The sequence below is a fragment of the Delphinapterus leucas genome, chromosome 8 (genome assembly GCF_059928025.1).
Source record: "Delphinapterus leucas isolate spDelLeu-1000000601 "Yukka" chromosome 8, BTC_Dleu_Yukka2, whole genome shotgun sequence".
In the NCBI taxonomy this organism is placed as follows: domain Eukaryota; kingdom Metazoa; phylum Chordata; class Mammalia; order Artiodactyla; family Monodontidae; genus Delphinapterus; species Delphinapterus leucas.
The window spans coordinates 33,066,287-33,091,147 of NC_143136.1; the positions used below are offsets into that span (position 1 = coordinate 33,066,287).

The 24,861-nt window shown below is 37.4% G+C and overlaps 2 protein-coding genes across 5 annotated transcripts in view; one reads left to right on the top strand and one right to left on the bottom strand.

Annotated features, from left to right (window-relative positions):
- The window catches only part of CARF (calcium responsive transcription factor), a 55,915-nt gene extending 51,812 nt beyond the window's left edge, over positions 1-4,103 (bottom strand). The window contains exons 1-2 of one of the 4 annotated variants that reach the window (XM_022567450.3): positions 3,187-4,103; positions 1-166 (exon numbers count right to left, since the gene is read on the bottom strand). The gene's annotated coding sequence lies outside the window, so the exon portion shown is untranslated. The other 3 variants (XM_022567454.3, XM_022567451.2, XM_089915932.1) reach the window with 3 other exon arrangements.
- The window catches only part of WDR12 (WD repeat domain 12), a 26,366-nt gene continuing 5,350 nt past the window's right edge, over positions 3,846-24,861 (top strand). Inside the window, exons 1-9 of the mRNA XM_022567457.3 lie at positions 3,846-4,206; positions 4,787-4,883; positions 8,451-8,545; positions 11,612-11,706; positions 12,957-13,063; positions 13,952-14,067; positions 14,626-14,780; positions 16,120-16,165; positions 17,831-17,916. Coding sequence (XP_022423165.1) covers positions 4,843-4,883; positions 8,451-8,545; positions 11,612-11,706; positions 12,957-13,063; positions 13,952-14,067; positions 14,626-14,780; positions 16,120-16,165; positions 17,831-17,916 — 741 coding nt within the window. The 5' untranslated portion in view covers positions 3,846-4,206; positions 4,787-4,842. The remainder of the gene's footprint in view (positions 4,207-4,786; positions 4,884-8,450; positions 8,546-11,611; positions 11,707-12,956; positions 13,064-13,951; positions 14,068-14,625; positions 14,781-16,119; positions 16,166-17,830; positions 17,917-24,861) is intronic.

The window sequence follows — 24,861 nt, forward strand, 5'->3', positions numbered from 1 at the left end:
CTTCATGAAGGAGCTTGAGTTTAAATTCAGGTCTCAAGCATTCTACTATCCCCAGAAATGCCCTCTCTTTTCCACTGAAGTTCTTCCTTTGGGGGGCACTAAATCATGATGGTTGGGGCTTCAGTTATGTGAAAGCTATAATTATGTCTTCACAGCAGCATTTTTTCTGTAATGAGAAGGTATTCAATGTATATTTATTTTCCAACACATAAAGCAAGCTACTAGATTTTGTTCTGCAGGTTTTACTATAAAATAGCCATTACCAGCCTGGTATAGTTTACCCAGCAATTGACTCGGTTAAAGTGAAGTAAAGACTAGGACTGTCTTTATGGAAGACTGCATGTGTCCAGGGGTTGGTGACTTAACCTGTGTTGGGGATTTGGACTAAGGCCTTGTTTCAACTCTCACATTCTGTAACTACTACAGAAGCAAAAACGTCCACAGTAAATTGCATTTTTCTCCACAATGAAAATATTTATTAATTGAACATATTTTGGAGCCATAGAAGCTTGAGAATAAGGGCTTCCCTCCTCATATCCCATCCCCTATAAAATCCTAAAATTAAATTGATAAGCTTATTTCTTAAGTAAGTAGTATTGGGATTGGATAAAGAGAACAGAAAGAAAAGAGAAAGCATTAAATATATAACCTAGAGGGTTAGTAATAATTGGAGTTCAGAAAACACATTAATGCCATTAAATTTTGCTGGCAAACTGCTTTCTAGAATGTTTCACATCACATTTTAAAAAGTGAATTTTACCTTATACCAAAAGCAAAGATTAGGAAGAATTAGAAGTTCAATGTTTTAATTTATAGCAAAAAAGGGCTTTTATTGTTTATACATATTGAATACATGGCAGAGGGGAACACACTAGTCAGGCTGTAGTTACTCAAATCTCTGTAGACCAAGTTGGGGCTACTGCTGTTTTTTGATTTTGTTCAACAGCAAATCTATTTGTTCAAAACATTAAAGGTAATTCTCAGCTGTAATTTCTTAAAAATTGTCTTAATATTTGATTTTTTTAGTTTTCCCGATAGACTTTTGTGTGGTAAAATTTATCTGTTAAAACCAATAATCTAAGAGTAAATCCCCAAACAGGCTAACTGAAGGATGAAGCCACTTGAAGTTTAGAGTTTCTCTTAATTCTAGGCACTTTGGTTAATGTCTCAAGATTTAAAGGATATTGAAATCTTATATTTAAAATCAGTGTCTGACCTTATTAACTACAAAAAATACTGCTCAAAAGTACTTTAGAAAATAAAATTTCCCTCATCTTTTAGGGTAGGTAAACAACACAATGTTCCTTCTATGATGTATACAAAATTGCTATGAATCAGTGGTGTCAAAAATTAAATCAAGACTCCTAATTCACAAATATTTTATAGAGTAATTTATTTCTTAAAAGATGGGTTTTGCAAGTTGTATTGTGTTAGTTAAATCAACATCAAAATGTTAAATGTATGCAAATATATATAAACAATCTACTTCAACTTTTCATTTTTCAGTGAAAAAAATTTTAAGTTAGTGTTCACAATGTCTCTTTTCCTTTATCTAAGGTTTGCACTCTCTATAAACTTCCCTGTAATCTTGGTTTCTACCCATTTCTTACCCTGTACATACATACCTCTTTTTACCTCTTTGCTCTTTGAGGGATTTACAAATTATTTCATTTAATCCTCACAATGACTCTAAGGTAGAGCTTATTATCTATTTATAGATAAGAAAACCAAAGCTGTCTAGTAACTTGGTTAAGATCACAGAACATTAGGGCTCAGATTCAAAACTAAGTAGGAAAAAATCACCAAAACCAATTAGGACTCCAAAGCCCATGCACTGTCTTTATATCATACTACACCATGCCATTACATACAGAAAAAAAAAACCTATAATAAAGAGAAACATTTTCCAAGCTGTAGTTCTCCAGATAACGCGTCTTCGTAAGAAACCTAGTAAATGAATCATGTAGGAAATCATTAGAACCAAAAGCTTGAAGTTAATGTTCTAAGCAAAGTTAAGAAAAACACTCAGAGTAAAAATACTAATTACTCTTAGGTATTACATAGAGGGAACACGAAATACAACACATAAGCCACTGTTGAAAAAACACCAAAGCCATCATACTAGGTGTTCAGGTATCTTGGAATGCTTGTTAACTAATTTTCCCTTAACTAAAGGTCTCAGTCAAATGAAAAGAGTATTTTAGTGAATTCAACATTTCTGCTTTGTAAATTGAAGTTTTATCTTATTAAGCACATATTTAAGTTTTGTATCTTACTGATCAGAGAAAATTTTTCCATTCGAATTAGGATCAACCTGTATTGAATATCAGGTACAGTATTTTCTTATTTTGATAAATTTCAAATTAATGATAGTTAAAAATGAATTAATCTACTGATTACACATTTAAAAATATATTTTAACCAACGATATATTAAAAATTACCTGAAGAACCTATTAGAAGTTTTATTTCAGGTTCTATGAATTTTAATTCAGACAATTTTACTGCTGTAACTCAAAAATTACTTATGATTAAAAGCAAAGGATGTTTGAAACTGTCAAATTTCTTTTTACTTCTACCAAATTCAAAAAATATGGATTAAATAACAAGACTTCAATTAAGAAAGAGAAAAAAAGTGTTTCAAACTTCAGGTGGTCTAACTTATGCATACAATTCTCACAATTACAATGAATCACATGGTTAAATAACCATGGCTTCTATTTGCAAGCCCAACCCTTTCCTAGGCCCTCAGCACAGAGGTTTTCTCTTTTTACTCCTCTAACCATTAAGCTAGTCTTTCTTACTTGTTCATGTTGCCATAGCTCCCAGTTAAACTGACATCTAAAGGATAACGATGGTAAAAACAGTTAACATCTACTATGTGGCACTTAATCTCACAGTTGACGAAGGTGTGGCACAGAGAGGCTAATAAATAAGCAGCTGAGGCAGGATTCGAACCCAGGCATTCGGGTTCCACGGCCTGCATTCTAAGAAGGTGAATAAATTGAAAATAGTCTTAGTTTCATTGTCACTGCGCACTATTAACAGATTATTTTACGTTTACAATTGTTTATATCCCTTCTCATAATCTATGGTTGACTTAAATATCATATGTCTACTTAACTGTTGTACATCTTGAAGCAACGTAACAAAGGAAAGCTTTAGCTGTCTTCACCTGCACACATACCGCTTTGCCCCAAATTCTGCAATCCAGTTCTGCCTTACTCTAAACTGCCGTCTCTTTAAGAAGTCCCCCTCTTGAAAGATTTCTGGCGAACGGCTTAAAAAGTGACTAGGAGAGCTGAGTAGTATCTCTCCAACCATCCTCCCTCAAAAAAACAACTAAATTCCATTAGAATTATTCTCGGGACCTTTTGAGAATAAGACATAGGCCTTTGGGTAACTTCAAGACGAAAAAAAAAAAAGTCAAAAAGCGTTGGGAGAAGGTGTGGGAGGACGCCTTTCCCCTTCTAAAAGGAAGGTATAAAGGGGCTCATAAAGAGAAAAAAGGAACCCTAAAATGCGGGGCGGCACATAGGACCACACAGCGGGCGCTCCTGGCCAGGGGGTCCGAGTCCTCCTCCGTGGTTGTGCGCCCTTGTGCTCAGCAGCCCTCCTTAAGACACCTAACCTCCACCTTCTCCAGCCTGCCGGCTCGGGGCCCGCGGACCCCGTCCGGGCGGGGGACGGTAGGCCTCGTCAGGAGGGGCCCCGAATACTGCCCGAGGCGGGGCGCGAAAGGCGCCACCAAAGCCCGTCAGCGGCAAGGGGCGGGGGCCGGCGGTTGCTCAGGGACCGGGCGGGTCAGGAGGTGACGGGAGGAGGAGGCAGCAGGAAGAAAGGGGGATTGGGAAGCAGCTTCCCGTCCGTCGGCGCGGACAGCTCTGCCAAACCTCCGACTCCCTCAGTCCCGCCGCCGCCGAGCACCCTACAGGGCGAGAAGGGAAGTCCACAAAGTGCTGGAGCAGAGGGGAGAAAATTCAAAACGAGTCTACTCAACCTCGTCTTGGCTCCGAGGCCCCGCCATGGAGACCAGCACAATGCGCAGACGCGCCCCTCCGGGATCGCGCAGCGCAGTCGCTTGAGATAAGACCACTATCAGCCACCGTCGCTAGTTTTCCTTCTGATTCGTTCTTTTTTTCGTATCCCCGCCTCTCACCTGGATCTAAAGCCTGAAGCTAGTGTCGAGAGCCCAAGAAAAATCTCGGTAGCCTGAGAGTCTGATTGGGAGTATGCTTGAAAAAGTAAACCCGGAAAGGCTTTAGTGAATTAAAGCTGAAGGCAGAGGAAATATAATAGATAATTTGGCTGGAGTCGGGAAGGCTTAATGCAAATAAGATAGCCTAAGGGCAGCATGGGAAAAAAGACTACAATACCCAGTGGTTACAGTGTGTGAGAAGCGCTGCTTTCTGGGGGTTGTAGTATCTAGGAGCTGTGTTTGAATTATTGGGACTGAGGATAACCTGTTAAAATTTAAAAAGAGAGAGAGAGGAGAAGCCTATTTGAATCGGGCCTCTCTGTATCTTCACAATCGATTGTAAGCTTAAATATATTTTTTAAAAATACAGATTAAAGGGACGCGCCGCCTTTAAGACTATGCTTTACTAATCGATGACTCCTAAATCTAGGAATAGGTAGTTGATGTTTGTGGGCTGGGCCTTGTGGAAGAGAAGCCTCGTGGTGCCTCCTGGCTGAGGAGGCCCGAGGAAAGAAAGCGGAAGCCCAGTGTTCGACTAATGCTTTTCTCTGACACGTGCGGTCTAACTTTGAGCTGCCTCTTTTTGCAGTCCTGAGAGGCCAAAGCGCCGGTTGTCTGTTACCCATACGTTTCTGTAGGCAAGCCATGGCTCAGCTCCAGACACGCTTCTTCACTGACAACAAGAAGTAAGTAAGCGTACTCCCTTTCTCTCCCCTCCTCTCCTTCCCCCCCCCCCGCCTCCCGCCCCCCAGCCCCGGGATCCTTTCAAAAGACCACTCCGGTATGACCTTGTGCATCCCTGGTTATCTTTGCTACCAATTCACTTTTTCCCTTTTTTTGGCTGGATTCCTCGCTTGAGCGAGTTTTCGCTCAAATGGAAGCGGTACCTTGCGAGGATTTCTCAAGGATCACCGAGCCTTCTTGCCTAGACTCAGGCTGTATATAATTTGAATTGTGAGTGTAGAGGGACCTGAAGGGCTTCAGGTTTGCTTCCTGAATGAAGTGCATTATGTAATTGAACAGTGAACAACGGACTAAGTCGTTATAGGCTGTCTGCTTAGTGGTGTTTCACAGTGTCTGAAAACACAACTTCATTTTCCTACGTAGGTGATAGACGATGCTTTTCTAAACCAGGCTAGAAGGTGGAGCTCTCAATAGGGAGTTGGTAGAACTGGTTTTTGATGAGTGTGAAGTCAATTCAGTTACAGATTTGTGTATTTATATAGATAAATCTACACGTATACGTGTGTATATATATATATCTGTATGTGTATACCCATATGTATGTAAACATTTTACCAGTTTTACAAATGGTCCCCAGGTATGTAGCAATCATTTGAAACCTAATTATATTCTGCTTTGTGGCGTATATTACACTATTAATTAACTTTTTTTTGTTTCGCCTGGTCTCTTCAACTATATTGTAAGCCTCTTGATTGTAGAGACTATGTTATGCTTCTTGGATTGACTGAGTCAACAAATGTTTGTCAAGTTCTTCTGGAACTGATGATAAATAATAAATATTTGTTGTATTAACAAGCTAATATCAGCTATAAACTAAAAAACTCCCACCTCAATTAAGATTATATTTTTGATTCTGTGTTTGTAGCTTTATGTGTTGACCTGGTACATCATATTCACTCCTCTTGTATTGTTGCTTACAGTACATTTAAATTGTATTATCAATACTGATGAGTATTTATACTTAGTCGAAATGCTTCTAAAGGAATATGGTAATGGAATAGCATGATCACTGTATTTTTTCTAATTAAAAGTTTTATGGAGATTATTGTTGATTCACATGAAGTTTTAAGAAATATTAGAGCACTGTATTTTAACTCCTGTGATAAATGGATAAACATCATATGTGTGTATGTGTGTTTGTGTTTATATATTTAGGTTTTCCAAAACGGTAACAAAACCTAGAAATTAAACTTCTCGCTTCTTCCTTTCACGCAATACGTTCTCATCAGTAAAAGGAGGGGGGAAAGTAGATTTATTCATGTATATGTGTATAATTTACATATGCATGTATCTTCATATATGAGTATGTAATTATGCTACATTTCCCTACTCATCTTACTGGCCAAAATATCATAGTAAACCAAAACTTTCAATTTCTAGGCTTTGTTATCTTTTGGAGAACCTAAATAACTTTTTACTTTTTTCAGCATGATAAATATATAACTATAGCCTTACTACTCAAAGTGTAGTTTGCAGACCAGCAGCATTATCATCACTTGGGAGCTGGTTACAAAAAGCAGAATCTCAGACTGTACCTCAGACTTGCTGATTTAGAATCTACATTTTAGCAAGATCTGAAACCTCCATCCCCCTCTCCCATTGTGACAAAAAGAGACTTATCATAGCATGTCTTGGTGAGCCCTGGAAGTTCTACCTTAACATCTTTTGAAACTTTTACATTCCCCACAAATATAGCCTAAATTCAGACCTTATGAAGACTTTTTTGTTTTTGTTTTTTGTAACAACTTTATTGAGATGTAATTCATGTGCAATAGAATTCACACATTTAAGTGTCCAATTCACTAGTTTTGAGTGTATTTGCAGAATTATGCAACCATCACCACAGTAAATTTTAGAACATTTTTCATCATCCTTTAGCTGTTACTCCCTCCCCCAACACCCAAATACTTCCAAATCCCCCCAGCCCAAGGCAATCACTAATTTACTTTCTGTCTCTATAGATTTGTCTGTTATGGACATTTCATATAAATAGGATTATACAGTACGTGGTCTTTTGTGACTGGCTTCTTTCACTTAGTATGATGTTTTTCAAGGTTCATCCATGTTGTTTTATATATATATATATACCTATATATATAAAACAGGGCTCATCAAGACATGTTGTAATAAATCTCTTTTTGCCACAATGGGAGTGGGGGGGGGCAAAGGCTTTTATATATATATCTATATATATAGATATATATAGGTATATATATCAGTACTTCATTCCTTTTTACTGCTCAATAATATTCCGTTGTATGGATATACCAAGTTGTGTTTCCATTGTTCAGTTGATGGACATTTGGGTTGTTTTCACCTTTTGGCTATTAGGAATAGTGGTGGTGTGAACATTTGTGCACAAGTTTTTGTGTAAACATATATGTTCATTTCTCTTGGGTATATACTTACGAATGGAGTTGCTGGGTCAAGTGGTAATGCCGTGTTTAACTTTTTGAGGAACTGCCAGATTTTTCCAAAGCAATCATACCATTTTACCTTTCTACCAGCAATGATAAGGGTTTAATGTCTCCACATACTCACCAACACTTAATATCTGTCTTTCTTATTGTAGCCATCCTAGTGGGTATGAAGTGATATCTCATTGTGGTTTGATTTGCATTTCCTTTATGACTAACAGTGCTCAGCATCTTTTCATGTGCCTGTTGATCATTTGTATACCTTCTCTGGAGAAATGTCTATTTCGATCCTTGGCCCGTCTTTAAAATAGGGTTGTCTTTATTATTGAGTTATAAATGTTCTCTATATATTCTAGATACATGTTCCTTGTCAGATACGTGATTTGCAAGAATTTTCTCCCATTCTCTCTCACAAGAGTTTCTTAATCTGCCTCCTGTTGTGTGTGCCTGTAATCCAGTTTCTGCAGTGCTGCCAAGAAAGATCTAACTAAACAAAATTCTGATGATGTTATTTGACTTAGACAGTGGTTCCTCCATTGCCTAGGGAAAGAAGTAAAAAGTACTTCACAGAGCATCTAAACTACTCCATGCACATCTCTTTAGCCTTATCTTTGGTCACTGTCTAGAGTAAAGTAACACTTTCTGGAATAAGCTGGGTGGGCAGCTCTTTAATAACTCTTAGCTATTTTTTTTGCTGCTCTCCCTGCTTTCCTGCACCCCTTCTTTCTGCCTCGCCACACTTCACCTGGCAGAAACTCACTTTTCTAGATGTAGTGTAAGAGTGATGTTTTTTAGGCATCCTTTCAGATTCTGCTCTCCCAGCCCCCTTTTCTCGGCTGAAATGACCTACCACTTCCTTGTTCTCCCATTTTATGTATTACTTATGACACTGTTCTTACATACTTTCCTCGTATTTGATTACCAGACTTTAACCCTTTCCAAGAACAGAGACCACAGGTTAATTCATTTTTTGTCAACCCCATGTAGCAAAATGTCTGGCATGTATTAGATACCCAATAAATGTTTGTTGAATGAATAAATGCACATTTGTTAAAACATCTGTAGACTTGATTTATCGTTTCCTTTTTGTAGATATGCGGTAGATGATGTTCCTTTCTCGATACCTGCAGCCTCTGAAATTGCTGACCTTAGTAACATCATTAATAAATTGCTTGAGGCGAAAAACGGTGGGTATATATACTCCGAAAAGTTAGGAGAAAGCACAGTGACACTAACTAGACTGAAATACATGACATGTTATTTATAGCCCTTTGGGGGCATTATTTTATAATATTGCATGGATTTTATCATGGTAAAATTTATAACATGGATTTCCCTACTGTATGATAGTTTGAAAAATGCTTTGAAATAAGTTTTCAGGAAAAAAGAAATTTAGTTTAATCTGCTTTTAAGGCAATATGGAGAGAAGGTGGTTGAGATTTAGGAATAAAGATTTTAGTGTAAAAGTTGTGATGTAGAGGTAATGAAGACGTGAAGGCTAGATTGGGTAGGCATAGAACAAGCATCTTGGTGCTTCTACAAAGCAAAATTACAATATCTGAATTTGAGCATTTGTTTTGTATAATAACAAATGCCAGCATTAATACTAGTATTTTATTTAAGTATTTAAAATTCATTTTAAAATAATGGATAAAACAAACATAAACATGCCACAGTATCAAGTAAAACATTTATAAAGATATAAATTAAAATAAATTAAACGTATATAAAAAAATTTATGGGCTATAAATTTATATGTAAATTTAATATAAAATTTAAATGATATGAACATTGTAAAATTAATATGAACAGTGTATGCAAAAATATTGATCAAACAAGATGGGTCATAAGTTGATAATGGTTGAAGTTGGGCAATAGGTATAGGAAGGTTTATTATTCTCCACTTTTGTATATGTTTGGAATTTTCTATAATAAAATGTTTCTTTAAAAAGTAATGAAACCATATATATAGTAGAAGATTTAAACATGAAAAATGGAAAATAACATAAAGCATAATCTTTAAAAACAAAATTTGTCAATGGAGCCATCATTTAGAGGCAAGCTTTTTTTTTTTTTCTTCGCGTACGCGGGCCTCTCACTGTTGTGGCCTCTCCCATTGCGGAGCACAGGCTCCGGACGCGCAGGCTCAGCGGCCACGGCTCACGGGCCCAGCAGCTCCGCGGCATGTGGGATCTTCCCGGACCGGGGCACGAACCCGTGTCCCTTGCATCGGCAGGCGGACTCTCAACCACTGCGCCACCAGGGAAGCCCTAGAGGCAAGCATATATTTATGCAGATGTTTCTGATGCTTTTAAAGCTCTTTTGATTCTACCCTAGTTGGAGGAATGGGGAGGTGAGAATTGTAAACTAATGCCTAATATTTTCCACTTCCTCTTCCAAAAATCTTATAACTTTTTTGTTAAGCTTAAGATGTTTTTGAACAACTTTTTTGCAGGGGGACAAGGTCTTTTCATTGTTAGCAAGATATAGTTCTTGATACAGAGATATTCACATAGCATTTCCTATCGGTTCTTATCTTTCATCATGGATGTACAATAGTGTAGAGATTCTGATGCATAGTTAGTTTTCTAAACTCCAAAGATGTCATATATTCTACTTGTTGAAAAACTCTGAAGTAGCATAAGAATTATTTTCTTGCAAGACACTTTGCAGTATCAGTATATGGTTGGTTGTTGTTACCCAAATATTTGCATATTTTTCTAAACTTGTAGATGAACATTGATTTGTCTTTTTGTGTAAATCGATTAACTGAGTCACTGCTCTTGAGTTGAAGATGCAAAATGATTCAGATTTTTATTTTATTTTATTTTATTTATTTATCTTTGGTTGCGTTGGGTCTTCATTGCTGCACGCGGGCTTTTCTCTAGTTGCGGTGAGCGGGGGCTGCTCTTGATTTCGGTGCACAGGCTTCTCACTGCGGTGGCTTCTCTTGTTGCGGAGCATGGGCTCTAGGCACGCGGGCTTCAGTAGTTGTGGCTCACGGGCTTTGTTGCTCCGCAACAGGTCAGATCTTCCCAGACCAGGGCTCAAACCCATGTACCCTGCATTGGCAGGCAGATTCTTAACCACTGCGCCCCCAGGGAAGCCCAGATTCAGGTTTTTTAAAAAGTAACAAGCCAAAGAGTCAATGAGGGAATTCTTCTTTAAGAAGGATTTTATGATAGCTAATAAATCAGAAAGAATGAAGAATTTTTAGCATTTTGTAACTCCAAATGAAATAATGGATTTAAGAAGTGAATATCTATAGCTACTAAAGCCATTTATTAGGTAAAAGGCTAACAAAGAACGTTATGGTGGATGGGATCAGACTGACATCATCTGAACCCAGAGGTAGATCTTAATATCATAAAAGGAGACACAGTGAGATAGTGTGCTTTCTAATGTGATACAATAGGAAATACAATATGGTGTGTAAATATCTTGCCAGAAACAGACAGACCCAAAGTCTAATTAGGCATTTGGGTCTGCCTAATGTACAGGTTGTATGTAGGTGGTAGAGGAACATGTTAAAGAATACCTTGGAGATATAATCAACCAAAGCCAGAATGTAAGAAGTATTACAAGAAGACCCAGTTTCTTCAGCAAATAAAAGGCAATGGAAAAAAAGGACAGAGAACTGTTAAAGATATTAATCAAATATAATTTGAGGACTTTGGATGCTGATTCTAGAAAGCTCACTGTTAAAAGGCATTTATGAAACAAGGAAATATGAACATTGACTGGCTTTATGGTATTAAAAGGAATAAGTAATGTTAAATTTTAACATTGTGACTTTTTTAGTCTTTATATTTTAGAGATTACACACTAAAGCATTTACAGCTGAAATTATATCATTTCTGAGTTTTGCTTTAAAAAAAACCAGCAGGAGAGTGGAGGGAGGAGTATAGATGATTGTCCATGAGTTGGTAAAAGATGGGAATGAGGATTCATTATGTTATTCCTACTTTTGTATATATCTGGGATTCTTCTTAGAATACAAAGGTTTCCTTAATCAACATGATTACACCATCAACAATAAAATATTATACCAACAGAACAAAGTATTTCTGTTCTTAAAAATCACATAATATACTGGAATACATGGTCTGATTGTGCCATGGAGAAATTCTGGAGAAACTTGGAGGCCACACTAGGATAATAGGTACCTGTTTGTTTTGGGGGGTCTCTCATTTACCTCTGCCAATACCACTTCAGGTCCTAACAATGATAATTTTATTATGTATTTTCTTTAGAGTTCCACAAACATGTGGAGTTTGATTTCCTTATCAAGGGCCAGTTTCTGCGAATGCCCTTGTTCAAACACATGGAACTGGAAAACATCTCATCAGTAAGTTCAAATGCTTACCTGCTCTATTTTACTTAAGGTATTACCAGATAATGTAGGAAAACTTCATTTAGAATCAGCCTGAATCTACAGGAACCGAGAACCTTTTGATTACTGTTTTTTCCTAGAAACTGAACCTCGGTTTCTATATCTTCAATGTTTAAATTCCCTCTTTTTTTCTAAGAGTAATATTCAAGAAATGCAGATGAATGAACAAGGAAAGATAACTTCATATTTGTGGAACAGTTGTCAAGAAAGGGAATAGCAAATATATGTTTACTACTAATAAAGGTATTTAAAATGATTGTGTACATATATAAACTTATGGGTTAGGTTATTGTCATTTATAGTGATTGCCCCTTCCTCTAATTTTCAAACTTTCCTTATTATTACTTTTATAATTTAAAATATTTATAATTGCTTTTATGATTAGGGGGGCAATTTTTGGAACTGTGGTGAAATATACTGTGGCCTCTCCCCTTGCGGAGCACAGGCTCCGGATGCGCAGGCTCAGCGGCCATGGCTTACGGGCCCAGCCGCTCCGCGGCATGTGGGATCTTCCCGGACCAGGGCACGAACCCGCGTCCCCTGCATCGGCAGGCGGACTCTCAACCACTGCGCCACCAGGGAAGCCCTTAACCATTTTTAAGTGTACAAATAAGTGGCATTAAGTACATTCACAATATTATGCAACCATCACCGCTGTCCATTTCTAGAATTTTTTCATCATCCTAAACAGAAGCTCTGTATCCATTAAACAGCATGCTTTTATGATTTTATAAAGTTTCTTATATTCTTTTTTTTCTACTTTTAGCATAAGTTTTCCAAGGTCATTAATATTTCTTGATATTACTCTTAGCATATGGTTAGGTCAAATAAAGTTTTTCACTTTTTATATGGCTCCAAAATTTCTGGATTCTGAAGGGGAATTATTACATGAAGGAGATAAATTACACCGGGGGTCCTTTATTTTCATAACGTACCATTTAAAAACTGCACCACCTGATTGATTTTTTTTTTTTTTTTGGCAATACGCGGGCCTCTCACCGTTGTGCCCTCTCCCGTTGCGGAGCACAGGCTCCGGACACCCAGGCTCAGCGGCCATGGCTCACGGGCCCAGCCTTTCCGCGGCACGCGGGATCCTCCCAGACCGGGGCACGAACCCGTGTCCCCTGCATCAGCAGGCAGACTCTCAGCCACTATGCCACCAGGGAAGCCCTCTCGATTGATTTCTGTTTTCTCTCTGTGACTAGGAAGAGGTTGTGGAACTAGAGTACGTGGAAAAGTATACTGCACCTCAGCCAGAACAATGCATGTTCCATGATGACTGGATCAGTGCGATCGACGGGGCAGAGGAATGGTATTGCCAGATGAATGTTTTTGTATCCATTTTAAGTGTACTATATGAATATTTTTCTCTGATTACTTGTTCTTTGTGAAAGTAATTTTGTGATATATATATATATATATAGTGACCATGCCAAAGACCTTTAAATTTAGTGTAGTCAAGAAGAAACATATCTGTTAATAGGTTTTCTTTTCTGTCTAAAGATGTTGTAGTGACATTTGTCTTCCGAATAGGTTGTGTGTCTTAGGGCATTTATTTGATTATGTTGCTTTTAAGACCAAGAATATAATTTGTTTCATAGAGGGAAAAAAACCTTTTCTAGCCACAGATCTCCCAGCCTACTATCCTGAAGATGCAGATCATGCTATTTTTAGGGCTGAAAAGGGCAGACTGGAATCCAGAAGGTATGAATCATTCAGAGCAAACCCCCTCTGGCCTTACTGTAGAAAAACACCTCAAGAATGGATCTCAGTAGGAGCTTCTTTCAAAGAATGTCTCCCTGGAGTTATTACATAGTTATGTTTTTACTGGTTTTACTTTTACTTTAAATGGCTCTACTGGTTTTTTATTTAATGGTTTTCACTGGTTAAATACAAAGGACTATTAGGCTTTTCAAACAATTCGCTTAGCTTCCCTGGGAGTGGTAATATTTTACAACAATCATAAAAATGAAATCTAGGGTTTGTCAGTTACATTTTTATTTTAGGAGGTCAGGAAAAGCCAAATGTAACATCTTCTGATTTATTCTAGTGTGTTTTGAAATCTTAATCTTTATATTAAAGAAGAGTTTAAAAATATAATCCTCAACGTTTACTTTATCAGTGCTTTAGAAATATAATTGATTTCAGGGTTTGAGAAAAGCTGTTTTTTGTGTTTCATAGGATTTTTTTCTCCTCACAGGATCTTGACTGGTTCTTATGATAAGACTTCTCGGATCTGGTCCTTGGAAGGAAAGTCAATAATGACAGTTGTGGGACATACAGACGTTGTAAAAGATGTGGCCTGGGTCAAAAAAGGTTAGGACTCTGCCTAAATGGAGAGGAATCCTGGATAGGGAATTGGAAATAAGCCATTTTTGATGCTGGGGCAGAATGGGGACAGGATAAGAAATGTCTCATGCCTCAGTTTTTAAAGGGTCTTTCAAAAATATACACATAAAAAAATCCGTAAATCAGTAGAAGTGAATCCTAAAATTATATCACATAATATACATTTTCAAGTTAATATTGAGTGTGTTAAATGCATGTCTTTTATAGTTTTGTTTTGTTTTGTTTTTTGGCTGTGCCCTGTGGCATGTGGGATCTTAGTTCCCCAACTAGGGATCGAACGCGCTCCTGCAGTATAAGCACGGAGTCTTAACCACTGGACCTCCAGGGAAGTCCCTGTACTATTTTTGAAGAATATTCCCTTTTATACCATAAGTTAGCTTCTTTTTTCAAAGGTGGCTATATGAGGTCTTTTACCTTTTTAACATCTTTATCAACAAGTACAAAAAATTCCGTTCTTTTGTTTTGGAACACTATTTAAAATTTTTGTACTAATTTCTTTCTTACCTTGTGTTCTCCTTTCTTCAGACAATCTGTCTTGCATACTACTGAGTGCCTCTATGGATCAGACTATTCTCCTATGGGAGTGGAATGTAGAGAGAAACAAAGTGAAAGCCCTGCACTGCTGCAGGGGTCATGCTGGCAGTGTGGAATCTATAGCTGTTGATAGCACAGGAGCCAAAGTAAGTAGCTATTGTGTTATTAGTACTGTGTTCAATTAGAATTTGAGCTTCTTGTGCAAAAATGTCTTTTCTACATAAAGTCACTGTGATCGGCCTACTTCCATAACAATTGGTGACTAAAGAATATGATTTCAAACCAAAAGTAAATACTCATAATGAGAGATATGAAGAGTCACTCCCTGACTCTGGGTATCTCTGGTTTAGAATTTTATATAAATAGCAGAAATTTTAAGAACTCAGGTAAAAAAGTAATTTCTTTGTGTAACCTCCTCAAATCATAGTGATTGACATTTTCAGTCCTTCAGCTACTCATAGTGCTGTCATTAATTGAAAATGTCTAGCTGATCCCCTAAAACTTAGCATGCACTAAAGTTAGCATTAATCGAGCTTGTTTTACTATTACTGCTGATCTACTCTGTATCACAACAAAATGGTAAAAGTTAGTCAAGCTATGGGGGCAACACAGTATTTACTTAAGAGGGGTTACAAACTCCCTCACCATTTGAAAATTCTCCAAACCACATGAAGTAGTCTAGATTTAAGAGTGTTTCTTCAGCATTTCTTTGCCAGTTAGTGTAACAGAGGACGTCTCTGCATTCAAAGTTAAAAATTTATGAGTATTCATATTGAGGCATAAAGAAGGTTTACATGTTGTTGAGTCCAAACTTAAGTGAATTAACTGTACCCTGTCCTTTGGCTATAAGAGATAGAAACTCATCCTGAACATTTTTTAGCTTAAAAGACCCAAGGAGGGAGTGATGCACCACATCATGAGCAGAGTGATGATGCATTTGGATGTCAGGAACCAATGGAGTAGAGGCTTGCATGTGGCTAGCACACCTCCTCCCTCTCGTCTCCCCAAATTGACTTCATTCTCTTACCTCAGTCTGGCTTTCTCGGCATGGCAATAAAACCTGGCCTTCAATATTCCCAGGTTTTATATCCTATACTGTCTGTCCCTGGAAAAAGATTAACTTCAGCTGTCTAAAACACAAGTTTTCAAAAAAAAAACACAGTTTTTTTCAAAAAAAACACAGGTTTTCTCTTTCCTCTGAAGGAGGAAGAGACCTACTGCCACAGTGTAGGTCAGTTGCCCACCCTGATCTAAGCAACCATGGCCAGGGTACGGGCCCTATAAGAATGGCAGCTCTTTCAGTTGCCATGAGATTGAGGGTACAACTTCCCAGAGACTAGGAAGACAGGCAGATAGGTGATGCCATAGTAGTAAGGATTTCAGGACAAAGTAAAGATTTCAAGTTAAACAGCAGAAGAAAACCAGGCAAACAATATGATGGATTATATTGCATACTCTTTTTCGCTTCATATATATTTTTTTTAGTTTTGCAGTGGCTCCTGGGATAAGATGCTAAAGATTTGGTCTACAGGTAAATGAAATGTTTCTTCTACGTTGACTTATTAATGATATTTCAAGAATTTCAGTGAAAAAAAGACTTTTTAGCCCATATTTTTCTATAAAAAATGGACCAGAGCTTTTTAGGTCACAAATAAAGTACTGTAGTATAGAGAAAAATTAGTATATTTCTTTGTGTTTCAAAATGTTTTTCTACTCTACCAACCCCTTATTTATTGGACGATGTCACTGAATCCCTGCAAGTACCAATAACACATCTGGTGCAGTGTGACATAACTACCTTAGTTCTCAGAGTTCCCTTATTCAGGAACGTGGAAATAAACAAATTACCTTCTGAGTCATTTTGATATACTTTACTATTAGAGAAATTTCTTAGTTTAGCTGGTTTACTTTAAAAAAATTTTTTTAAATACAATTTTACCAAACTTAATTTTCTCACTTTGAAAACATAGATTAGAAAGAACAATTAGAGGAGACAAGGAGACTCTTAGAGGAAAGTACCTTGATAATAGTAAGAAGACACTGCTAGAAGAAAAGAAGGGGGAAAACCCACATATATTTTAAAAAGTAGTAGTACAGAACTATTTATTGCATGGGTAAGCAGATCAAAATACTTCTGTTGCTTCTGAGGAAATTGCTATATTACTGTACAACACCCTAAATACAGTTAAGCCCAGCTTAAACAGTTTTAAATAATTATGTGTAAAATGGCAGGAAATATAAATCCATTTTAGTTAAAGCAAACAGTTTTGAGGCAGAAAGTTGTTTGTGTAGGAATTTTTCCTTTTGTGAAATACTTTTTGATAGTGCTGGGTAGATGAGATATTATCTATGATTAGTTGTTACCCTTAAGGTGCTTATAGTCTAGTTTGGGAAAAGCACATGACATTTATAAAATAGTTACAAAACATTAAAATCTATGGGTTTTTTATCTGGGTTTGCTACCTAGTCAAATGATGGATAACGAAGATTTTAATCAAAAAATAACTATCGGGCTTCCCTGGTGTCGCAGTGGTTGAGAGTCCGCCTGCCGTTGCACGGGATGCGGGTTCGTGCCCCGGACCGGGAGGATCCCATGTGCCGCGGAGCGGCTGGGCCTGTGAGCCATGGCCGCTGGGCCTGCACGTCCGGAGCCTGTGCTCCACAACGGGAGAGGCCACAGCAGTGAGAGGCCCGCGTACCACAAAAGAAAAAACTATCTATGAAATAGATTTTAATTTATTGTTAGAAAAGTGAAATAGTCAAGAAGAATAAACATGGCTGGAATGTATGTCCTTTTAACATGTGTTTACTTACCATGTCATTCCCTTCTTCATAATATAAATGCAATCTGGTCAGAACTCTCCTACAACTATAATAGTAAGCAACTTTTCATAGATATGGTAAACTGATGAATAGCCATAATGATAATCTTAATAAGATACCAAACTGGGTAGGTTTTAGGATTTTAATGTATAACACTTTATTTTTTGCTTTCTCCTTTTCGAAGATTGGTAAGCCAGGTATTGTTTTTAGATATAATTTCCATTAACCAAAATGAGGAGAAATGTTAACTCCCTAACCCGTTGAGATAACAGAGAAAGTATATACCTAGAAATATAAGAATTATTTGAGACTGTTTGTAATTAATATTTACCTTAAATTTTAACTCTATCAAATCTAATTCTCTGTGATATAGTCCCTACAGATGAAGAAGATGAAATGGAAGAATCCACAAATCGACCGAGAAAGAAACAGAAAACAGAGCAATTGGGACTAACAAGAGTAAGTATTTGTGAGAACTGACAGTATTGGGCTTAGGGGTTTTTTTTTTTTGATAAATTGATTGATTGATTGATTGATTGCTGCAATGGGTCTTTGTTGCTGCACTCTGGCTCTCTCTAGTTGCCGTGAGCAGGGGCTACTCTTTGTTGCCGTGCGCGGTCTTCTCATTGTGGTGGCTTCTCTTGTTGTGGAGCACGGGCTCTAGGCACACAGGCTTCAGTAGTTTTGTCATGCAGGCTCAGTAGTTGTGGCTTGCGGGCTCTAGAACGGAGGCTCAGTAGTTGTGGCACACGGGCTTAGTTGCTCCGCGGCATGTGGGATCTTCCCGGACCAGAGCTTGAACCTGTGTCCCCTGCGTTGGCAGGCGGATTCTTAACCACTGCACCACCAGGGAAGTCCCGGCTTAGGTCTTTATTGACAAATATATGTTAATTTAATATAATTGTTCATATTTAGTTTCCTTTTTTCTTGTCTTGCTGCTTCAACCATAAGGCTTTCTTTCAGTAGATTTGTAAATTTTTATTATAAATACTCTGCTGCATTTATTTGAGTTATTGAATGTAGTTGCATTAAGCTAGGTTTACAGCTTGATAGGTTGATTATTTAGCTATTATATTTGGCCTCATGGTGAATTTTTTTTTTTTAACATCTTTGTTGGAGTTGCTCATGGTGAATTTTAAAGTAGGATCTTTTAATTGTTGAAGCTTGCACTAAGTTTAGTGAAATATCTCATTACCTGACTGTTCAATGATAATGTTGCAGACTCGCAGACATAGAAAACAACCTTATGGTGACCAAAGGGGAGAAGGGATTGGGGGGGAGCAAATTAGGAGTTTGGGATTAGCAGACACAGACTACTATGTATAAAATAAGTAAACAACAGGTCCTGCTGTAGAGCACAGGGAACTATATTCAATATCTTGTAATAAACCATAATGGAAAAGAATCTGAAAAAGAATAGATAACTGAATCACTTTGCTGTATACCAGAAACTAACACAACATTGTAAGTCAACTATACTTCAGTTTAAAAAATAGTAATAGTAATAATGTTTCATACACTGAGGATGTAATTCTAGTACATCTCCTAAATCAGTAGAAACCAAGAGTTTAATTGAGGTTTTGATTCTATCATTTTGCTATAGATCCAATTAAATCAAACTCAGAAAGTTAATCCAGATTCTTATTTGCTCTGTTCCATTAGAAGGATATTTATCATAATATGATCTGACCTGTATTAATATACTTAATGAGAAGAACAATACTGAGTCAGATTTAGGAAATCATATGTTTCATTCATTTTCTAACAGCTGTAATGGATGTGCATTAAATCAGGCACACATTTGCACATTATTATAGTCACCAATAACAAGATAGGTATCTTATAAAAACTTGAAAATGAGGAATAAGTGATTCCTCAAACTCACGTTAAACTGCAGTAAACAATAGCAGTTACTGTTTCCAACTGAAAGTAGTGATTTATAATTTATACATTTAAACATAGACTGCTGAATTGCAAGTTGAATGATCTGGCGGCAATTCAGCTTCCTTATCACTTGTCTCATAAGACACATTAAAGCTGGAAATGCCTTACCAATTGGTTAATGTGCCAGTGGTAATTTATTGATGCATGTCCCTGATCAACCTTTAAAGAATATATCTGAGTAGAAAAAGACTTCTTGAATTATCAAAATACTTCACTTACAAGGTAGCTTTTTTTTTAACCTTTATGTTAGTTGAAGTTTGGCATACGTATAATTAAGTATACAGCTCAATGCATTTTTGCAGTTGTGTATACCCAAGTAATCACTATCTAAATCAAAACATCAAGAATTACCGACACCCTAGAAGATGCCCTCTAGGCTCCCTTGAAATCAGTAGTCTCCTAAAAGTGATCACTGTTCTGACTTATCCTAGATTAGTTTCACCTAGTTTTAAGCTTCATATACAGGCATACCTCATTTTATTGCACTTTGCAGATAATGCATTTTTTTACAAATTGAAGGTTTGTGGCAACTGTGTGTCAAGCCTGTTGGTTCCATTTTTCCAGCAGCCTTTATTCACTTCGTGTCTCTGTGTCACACTTTGATAAGTCTCAAAATATCTCAGACTTTTAAATTATTATTATATTTGTTATGGTGATCGGTGATCAGTGATCTTTGATGTTACCATTGTAATTGCTTTGGGGTGCCATGAACCACGCCCATATAAGACAGTGAACTTAATCAGTAAATGTGTATGTTCTGACTGCTCCACCGACCAGCCGTTCCCCCATCTCTCTTGCTCCTCTCGGGCCTCCCTATTCCCTGAGATTCAACAATATTGAAATTAGGCCCATTAAAAACCCTACAGTGGACTCTTAAGTGTTGAAGTGAAATGAAGTCTCATGTCTTTCACTTTAAATCGAAAGCTAGAAATGATTAAGCTTAGTGAGGAGGGCATGTCAAAAGCTGAGAGAGGTCAAAAAGATAGGCCTCTTATCCCAGTTAGCCAAGTTGTGAATGCAAAGGAAAAGTTTTTGAAGGAAAAGTGCTACTCCAGTGGGCACATAAATGATAAAGTGAAACAGCCTTGTTGCTGATATGAAGAAAGTTTCAGTGGTCTGGGTAGAAGAGCAGACCAGCCACAACATTCCCTTAAACCAGAGCCTAATCCAGAGGAAGGCCCTAACTCTCTTCAATCCTTTGAAGGCTGAGAGAGGTGAGGAAGCTGTAGAAGAAAAGTTTGAAGCGAGCAGAAGTTGCTTCAAGAGATTTAAGGAAAGCAGTCTTTAAAACATAAAAGTTCAAAGTGTAGCAGCAAGTGCTGATGTAGAAGCTGCAGCAAGTTATCCAGAAGATCTAGCTAAGAAATTAAACAAAGGTGACTACACTAACAGATTTTCAAAGCAGATAAAACATCCTTCTTTTAAAAGAAGATGCCATCTAAGACTTTCATGAGAGAGGACAAGTCAATGCCTGGCTTCAAAGCTTCAAAGGACAGGCTGACTCTCTTGTTAGGGGCTAATGCAGCTGGTGACTTGAAGTTGAGGCCAGTGCTCATTTACCATTCTGAAAATCCTAGGGACCTTAAGAATTATGTTAAATCTACTCCATCTGTGCTCTGTGAATAGAACAACAAAGCCTGGATGATAGTACATCTGTTTACGGCATGGTTTACTAAGTATTTTAAGCCCGCTGTTGAGACCTACTGCTCAGAAAAAAGATTCCTTTTTAAAAACATTACTGCTCATTGACAGTGCACCCGGTCATCCAAGAGTTCTGATGGAGATGTTCAAGAAGATTAATGTTATTTTCATGCCTGCTAACACAGCATCCATTCTGCAGCCCATGGTTCAAGGAGTAATTTCAACTTTTAAGCCTTATTATTTAAGAAATATATTTCATAAGACAATAACTGCCATACTTAGTGATTCCTCTGATGGATCTGGGCAGTCATCTGAAAACCTTTGGAGGGACTTCTCTAGTGGTCCAGTGGTTAAGAATTCGCCTTCTAATGCAGGGGACACGGGTTCGATACCTGGTTGGAGAACTGAGATCCCACATGCTGCGGGGCAACTAAGCCCGCACCCCACAACTACTGAGCCCACGTGCTCTGGAGCCTGCACACCCTAACTAGAAAGAAGCCCACGCGCTGCAACAAAAGACCCTGCGTGCTGCAACGAAGATCCCGCAACTAAGACCCGATGCAGCCAAAACTTAAAAAGAATTAAAAAATAAATTTTTAAAAAAGTTTTAAGAAAAAAAAAAACCTTTGGAAAGAATTCACCATTTCTAGATGCCATGAAGAACATTCATGATTTATCAAGGTCAAAATATCAACATTAACAGGAGTTTGGAAGAAGTTGATTGCAACCCTCATGGATGACTTTGAGGGGTTCAAGACTTCGGTGGAGGAAGTAACTGCAGATGTGGTAGAAATAATTTAAAAAACTAGTACTAGAAGTGGAGCCTGAAGATGTGACTGAATTGCTGCAATCTCATTGTAAGACTTTAATGGATGAGGAGGTGCTTTTATGGTTGTGCAAAGAAAGTGGTTTCTTGAGATGGAATCTACTGGTGAAGATGCTATAAAGATTATTGAAATGATAACAAATGATTTAGAATATTACATAAACTTAGTTGATGAAGCAGCAGCAGGGTTTGAAAGATTTGACTCCGATTTTGAAAGAAGTTCTACTATGGGTAGAATGCTATCAAACAGCATTGCATACTACAGAGAAGTTGTTCATGAAAGGTCAATCGATGTGGCAAACGTCATTGTCGTCTCATTTTAAGAAACTACCACAGCAACCCTGGCCTTCATCAACCACCACCCGATCAGTCAGTAGCCATCAACATTGAGGCAAGACCCTCCAAAGGCAAAAAGATTATGAGTTGCTGAAGACTCAGATGATGGTTACCATTTTTAGCAGTATTTTTAAATTAAGGTATGTACTTTTTTTAATACATAATGCTATTGCTTATTTAATATACTACAGTATAGTGTAAACATAACTTTTTTTTTTTTTTTTTTTTTTTGGGTACGCGGGCCTCTCACTGCTGTGGCCTCTCCTGTTGCAGAGCACAGGCTCCAGACACACAGGCTCAGCAGCCATGGCTCATGGGCCCAGCCGCTCCGCGGCATGTGGGATCCTCCCGGACCGGGGCACGAACCCATGTCCCCTACATCAGCAGGTGGACTCTCAACCACTGCGCCACCAGGGAAGCCCTAAACAATAACTTTTATATGCACTGGGAAACCAAAAAATTCTTGTGACTCACTTTATTACAGTGTTTGCTTTTCTGTGGTTGTCTGGACCCAAACCCTCAGTATCTCTGAGGTATGCCTGTAATATCTGTGAGATTTCATTCATCTACTGCATGTAATAGTTCTTTTCAGTAATAGATAGCATGCCATTACATGAATATACCAGAATTTATTTGCTCTTCTTTTGATGGACATTTAGATTGTTTCTAGTTTTAGCCACCATAAATAAAGTTGCTGTACTTGTTTTTTGGTGCACATATGTTGTCATTTCTGCATATGCAGAATTGCAGGAGTAGAATTGCTGAGTGACAGGGTACGCACATGTTCAGTTTTATGAATGTTTAATACTGCCAAAACATTTTCCAAGATGGTTATATCAGTTTATACTCCCACTGACAGTATGAGAGTCAAAGTTACTCCACATCCATATCACCACTTGATATGGTCAATTTTTTAGTACCATAACTGATTTTATTTTATCACATAACATGTTTACATTTACTTACTGTTAAAAGGTGTCTTATTTTGTGATTTCTGGTGGTGTGTAGTGTATTTTAAGTCCCAGCCCTTTGATAGCTAATTTTCAAGTGCCTGTTCATGTTTTTAGCACTTTTTTTTTTTTTTTTTTTTGCTGCACCACACGGCATGCGGGATCTTAGTTCCCCGACCAGGGATCAGACCCATGCCCCCTGCAGTGGAAGCTCAGAATCTTAACCACTGCATTTTTTTTTAAGTGTGTTGCTTATCTTTTTCTTATTGATTTGTAAGAGATCTTTTTATATTTTTTTATTTTTTATTTTATTTTATATTGGAGTATAGTTGATTAACAATGTTGTGTTAGTTTCAGGTGTACAGCAAAGTGATTCAGTTATACATATATATGTATCTATTCTTTTTCAAATTCCTTTCCCATTTAGGTTATTACAGAGTGTTGAGCAGAGTTCCCTGTGCTATACAGTAGGTCCTTGTTGGTTATCTATTTTAAATATAGCAGTGTGTACATGTCAATCCCAAACTCCCAATCTATCCCTCCCCCCTTCTCTTCCCCACCCCCCGGAACCATAAGTTCATTCTCTGTGAGTCTGTTTCTGTTTTGTAAATAAGTTCATTGTATCTTTTTTTTTAATTCTGCATATAAGCAATATCATCTGATATCTGTCTTTCTCTGTCTGACTTATTTCACTTAGTATGATAATCTCCATGTCCATCCATGCTGCTGCAGATGTCATTATTTCTTTCTTTTTAATGGCTGAGTAATATTCCTTTGTATATATGTACCACATCTTCTTTATCCATTCATCTGTCAATGGACATTTAGGTTGCTTCCATGTCTTGGCTCTTATAAACAGTGCTGCAGTGAACATTGGGGTGCATATGTCCTTTCAAAGCTAGTTTTTCTCCAGATATATGCCCAGGAGTGAGATTGCTGGATCATATGGTAGCTCTACTTTTAGTTTCTTAAGGAACCTCCATACTGTTCTCCATATTGGCTGTACCAGTTTACATTCCCACCAACAATGTAGGAGGGTTCCCTTTTCTCCACACCCTCTCCAGCATTTATTGTTTGTAGATTTCTTGATGATGGCCATTCTGACTGGTATGAGGTGATATTTCATTGTAGTTTTGATTTGCATTTCTCTAATAATTAGCGATGTTGAGCATCTTTTCATGTGCCTCTTGGCCATCTGTATGTCTTCTTTGGGGAAATGTGTATTTAGGTCTTCTGCCCATTTTTTGACTGGGTTGTTTGTTTTTTTGATATTGAGCTGCATGAGCTGTTGGGAAATTTTGGAAATTAATCCCTTGTCAGTCACATTGTTTGCAAATATTTTCTCCCATTCTGTGGGTTGTCTTTTCATTTTATTTATGGTTTCCTTTGCTATGCAAAAGCTTTTGAGTTTCATTAGGTCCCATTTGTTTATTTTTGTTTTTATTGCCATTACTCTAGAGATGGATCGAAAAAGATATTGCTGCGATTTATGTCGGAATGTTCTGCTTATGTTTTCCTCTAATAGTTTTATAGTATCCGGTCTTACATTTAGGTTTTTAGTCCATTTTGAGTTTATTTTTGTGTATGGTGTAAAAGGATACATTTCATTTTGAAATGTATTTCATTTTGAAATGAAATGTATTTCATTTTGTATTTCATTTTGAAATGTAATTTCATTTTTTTACTTGTAGCTGTCCAGTTTTCCCA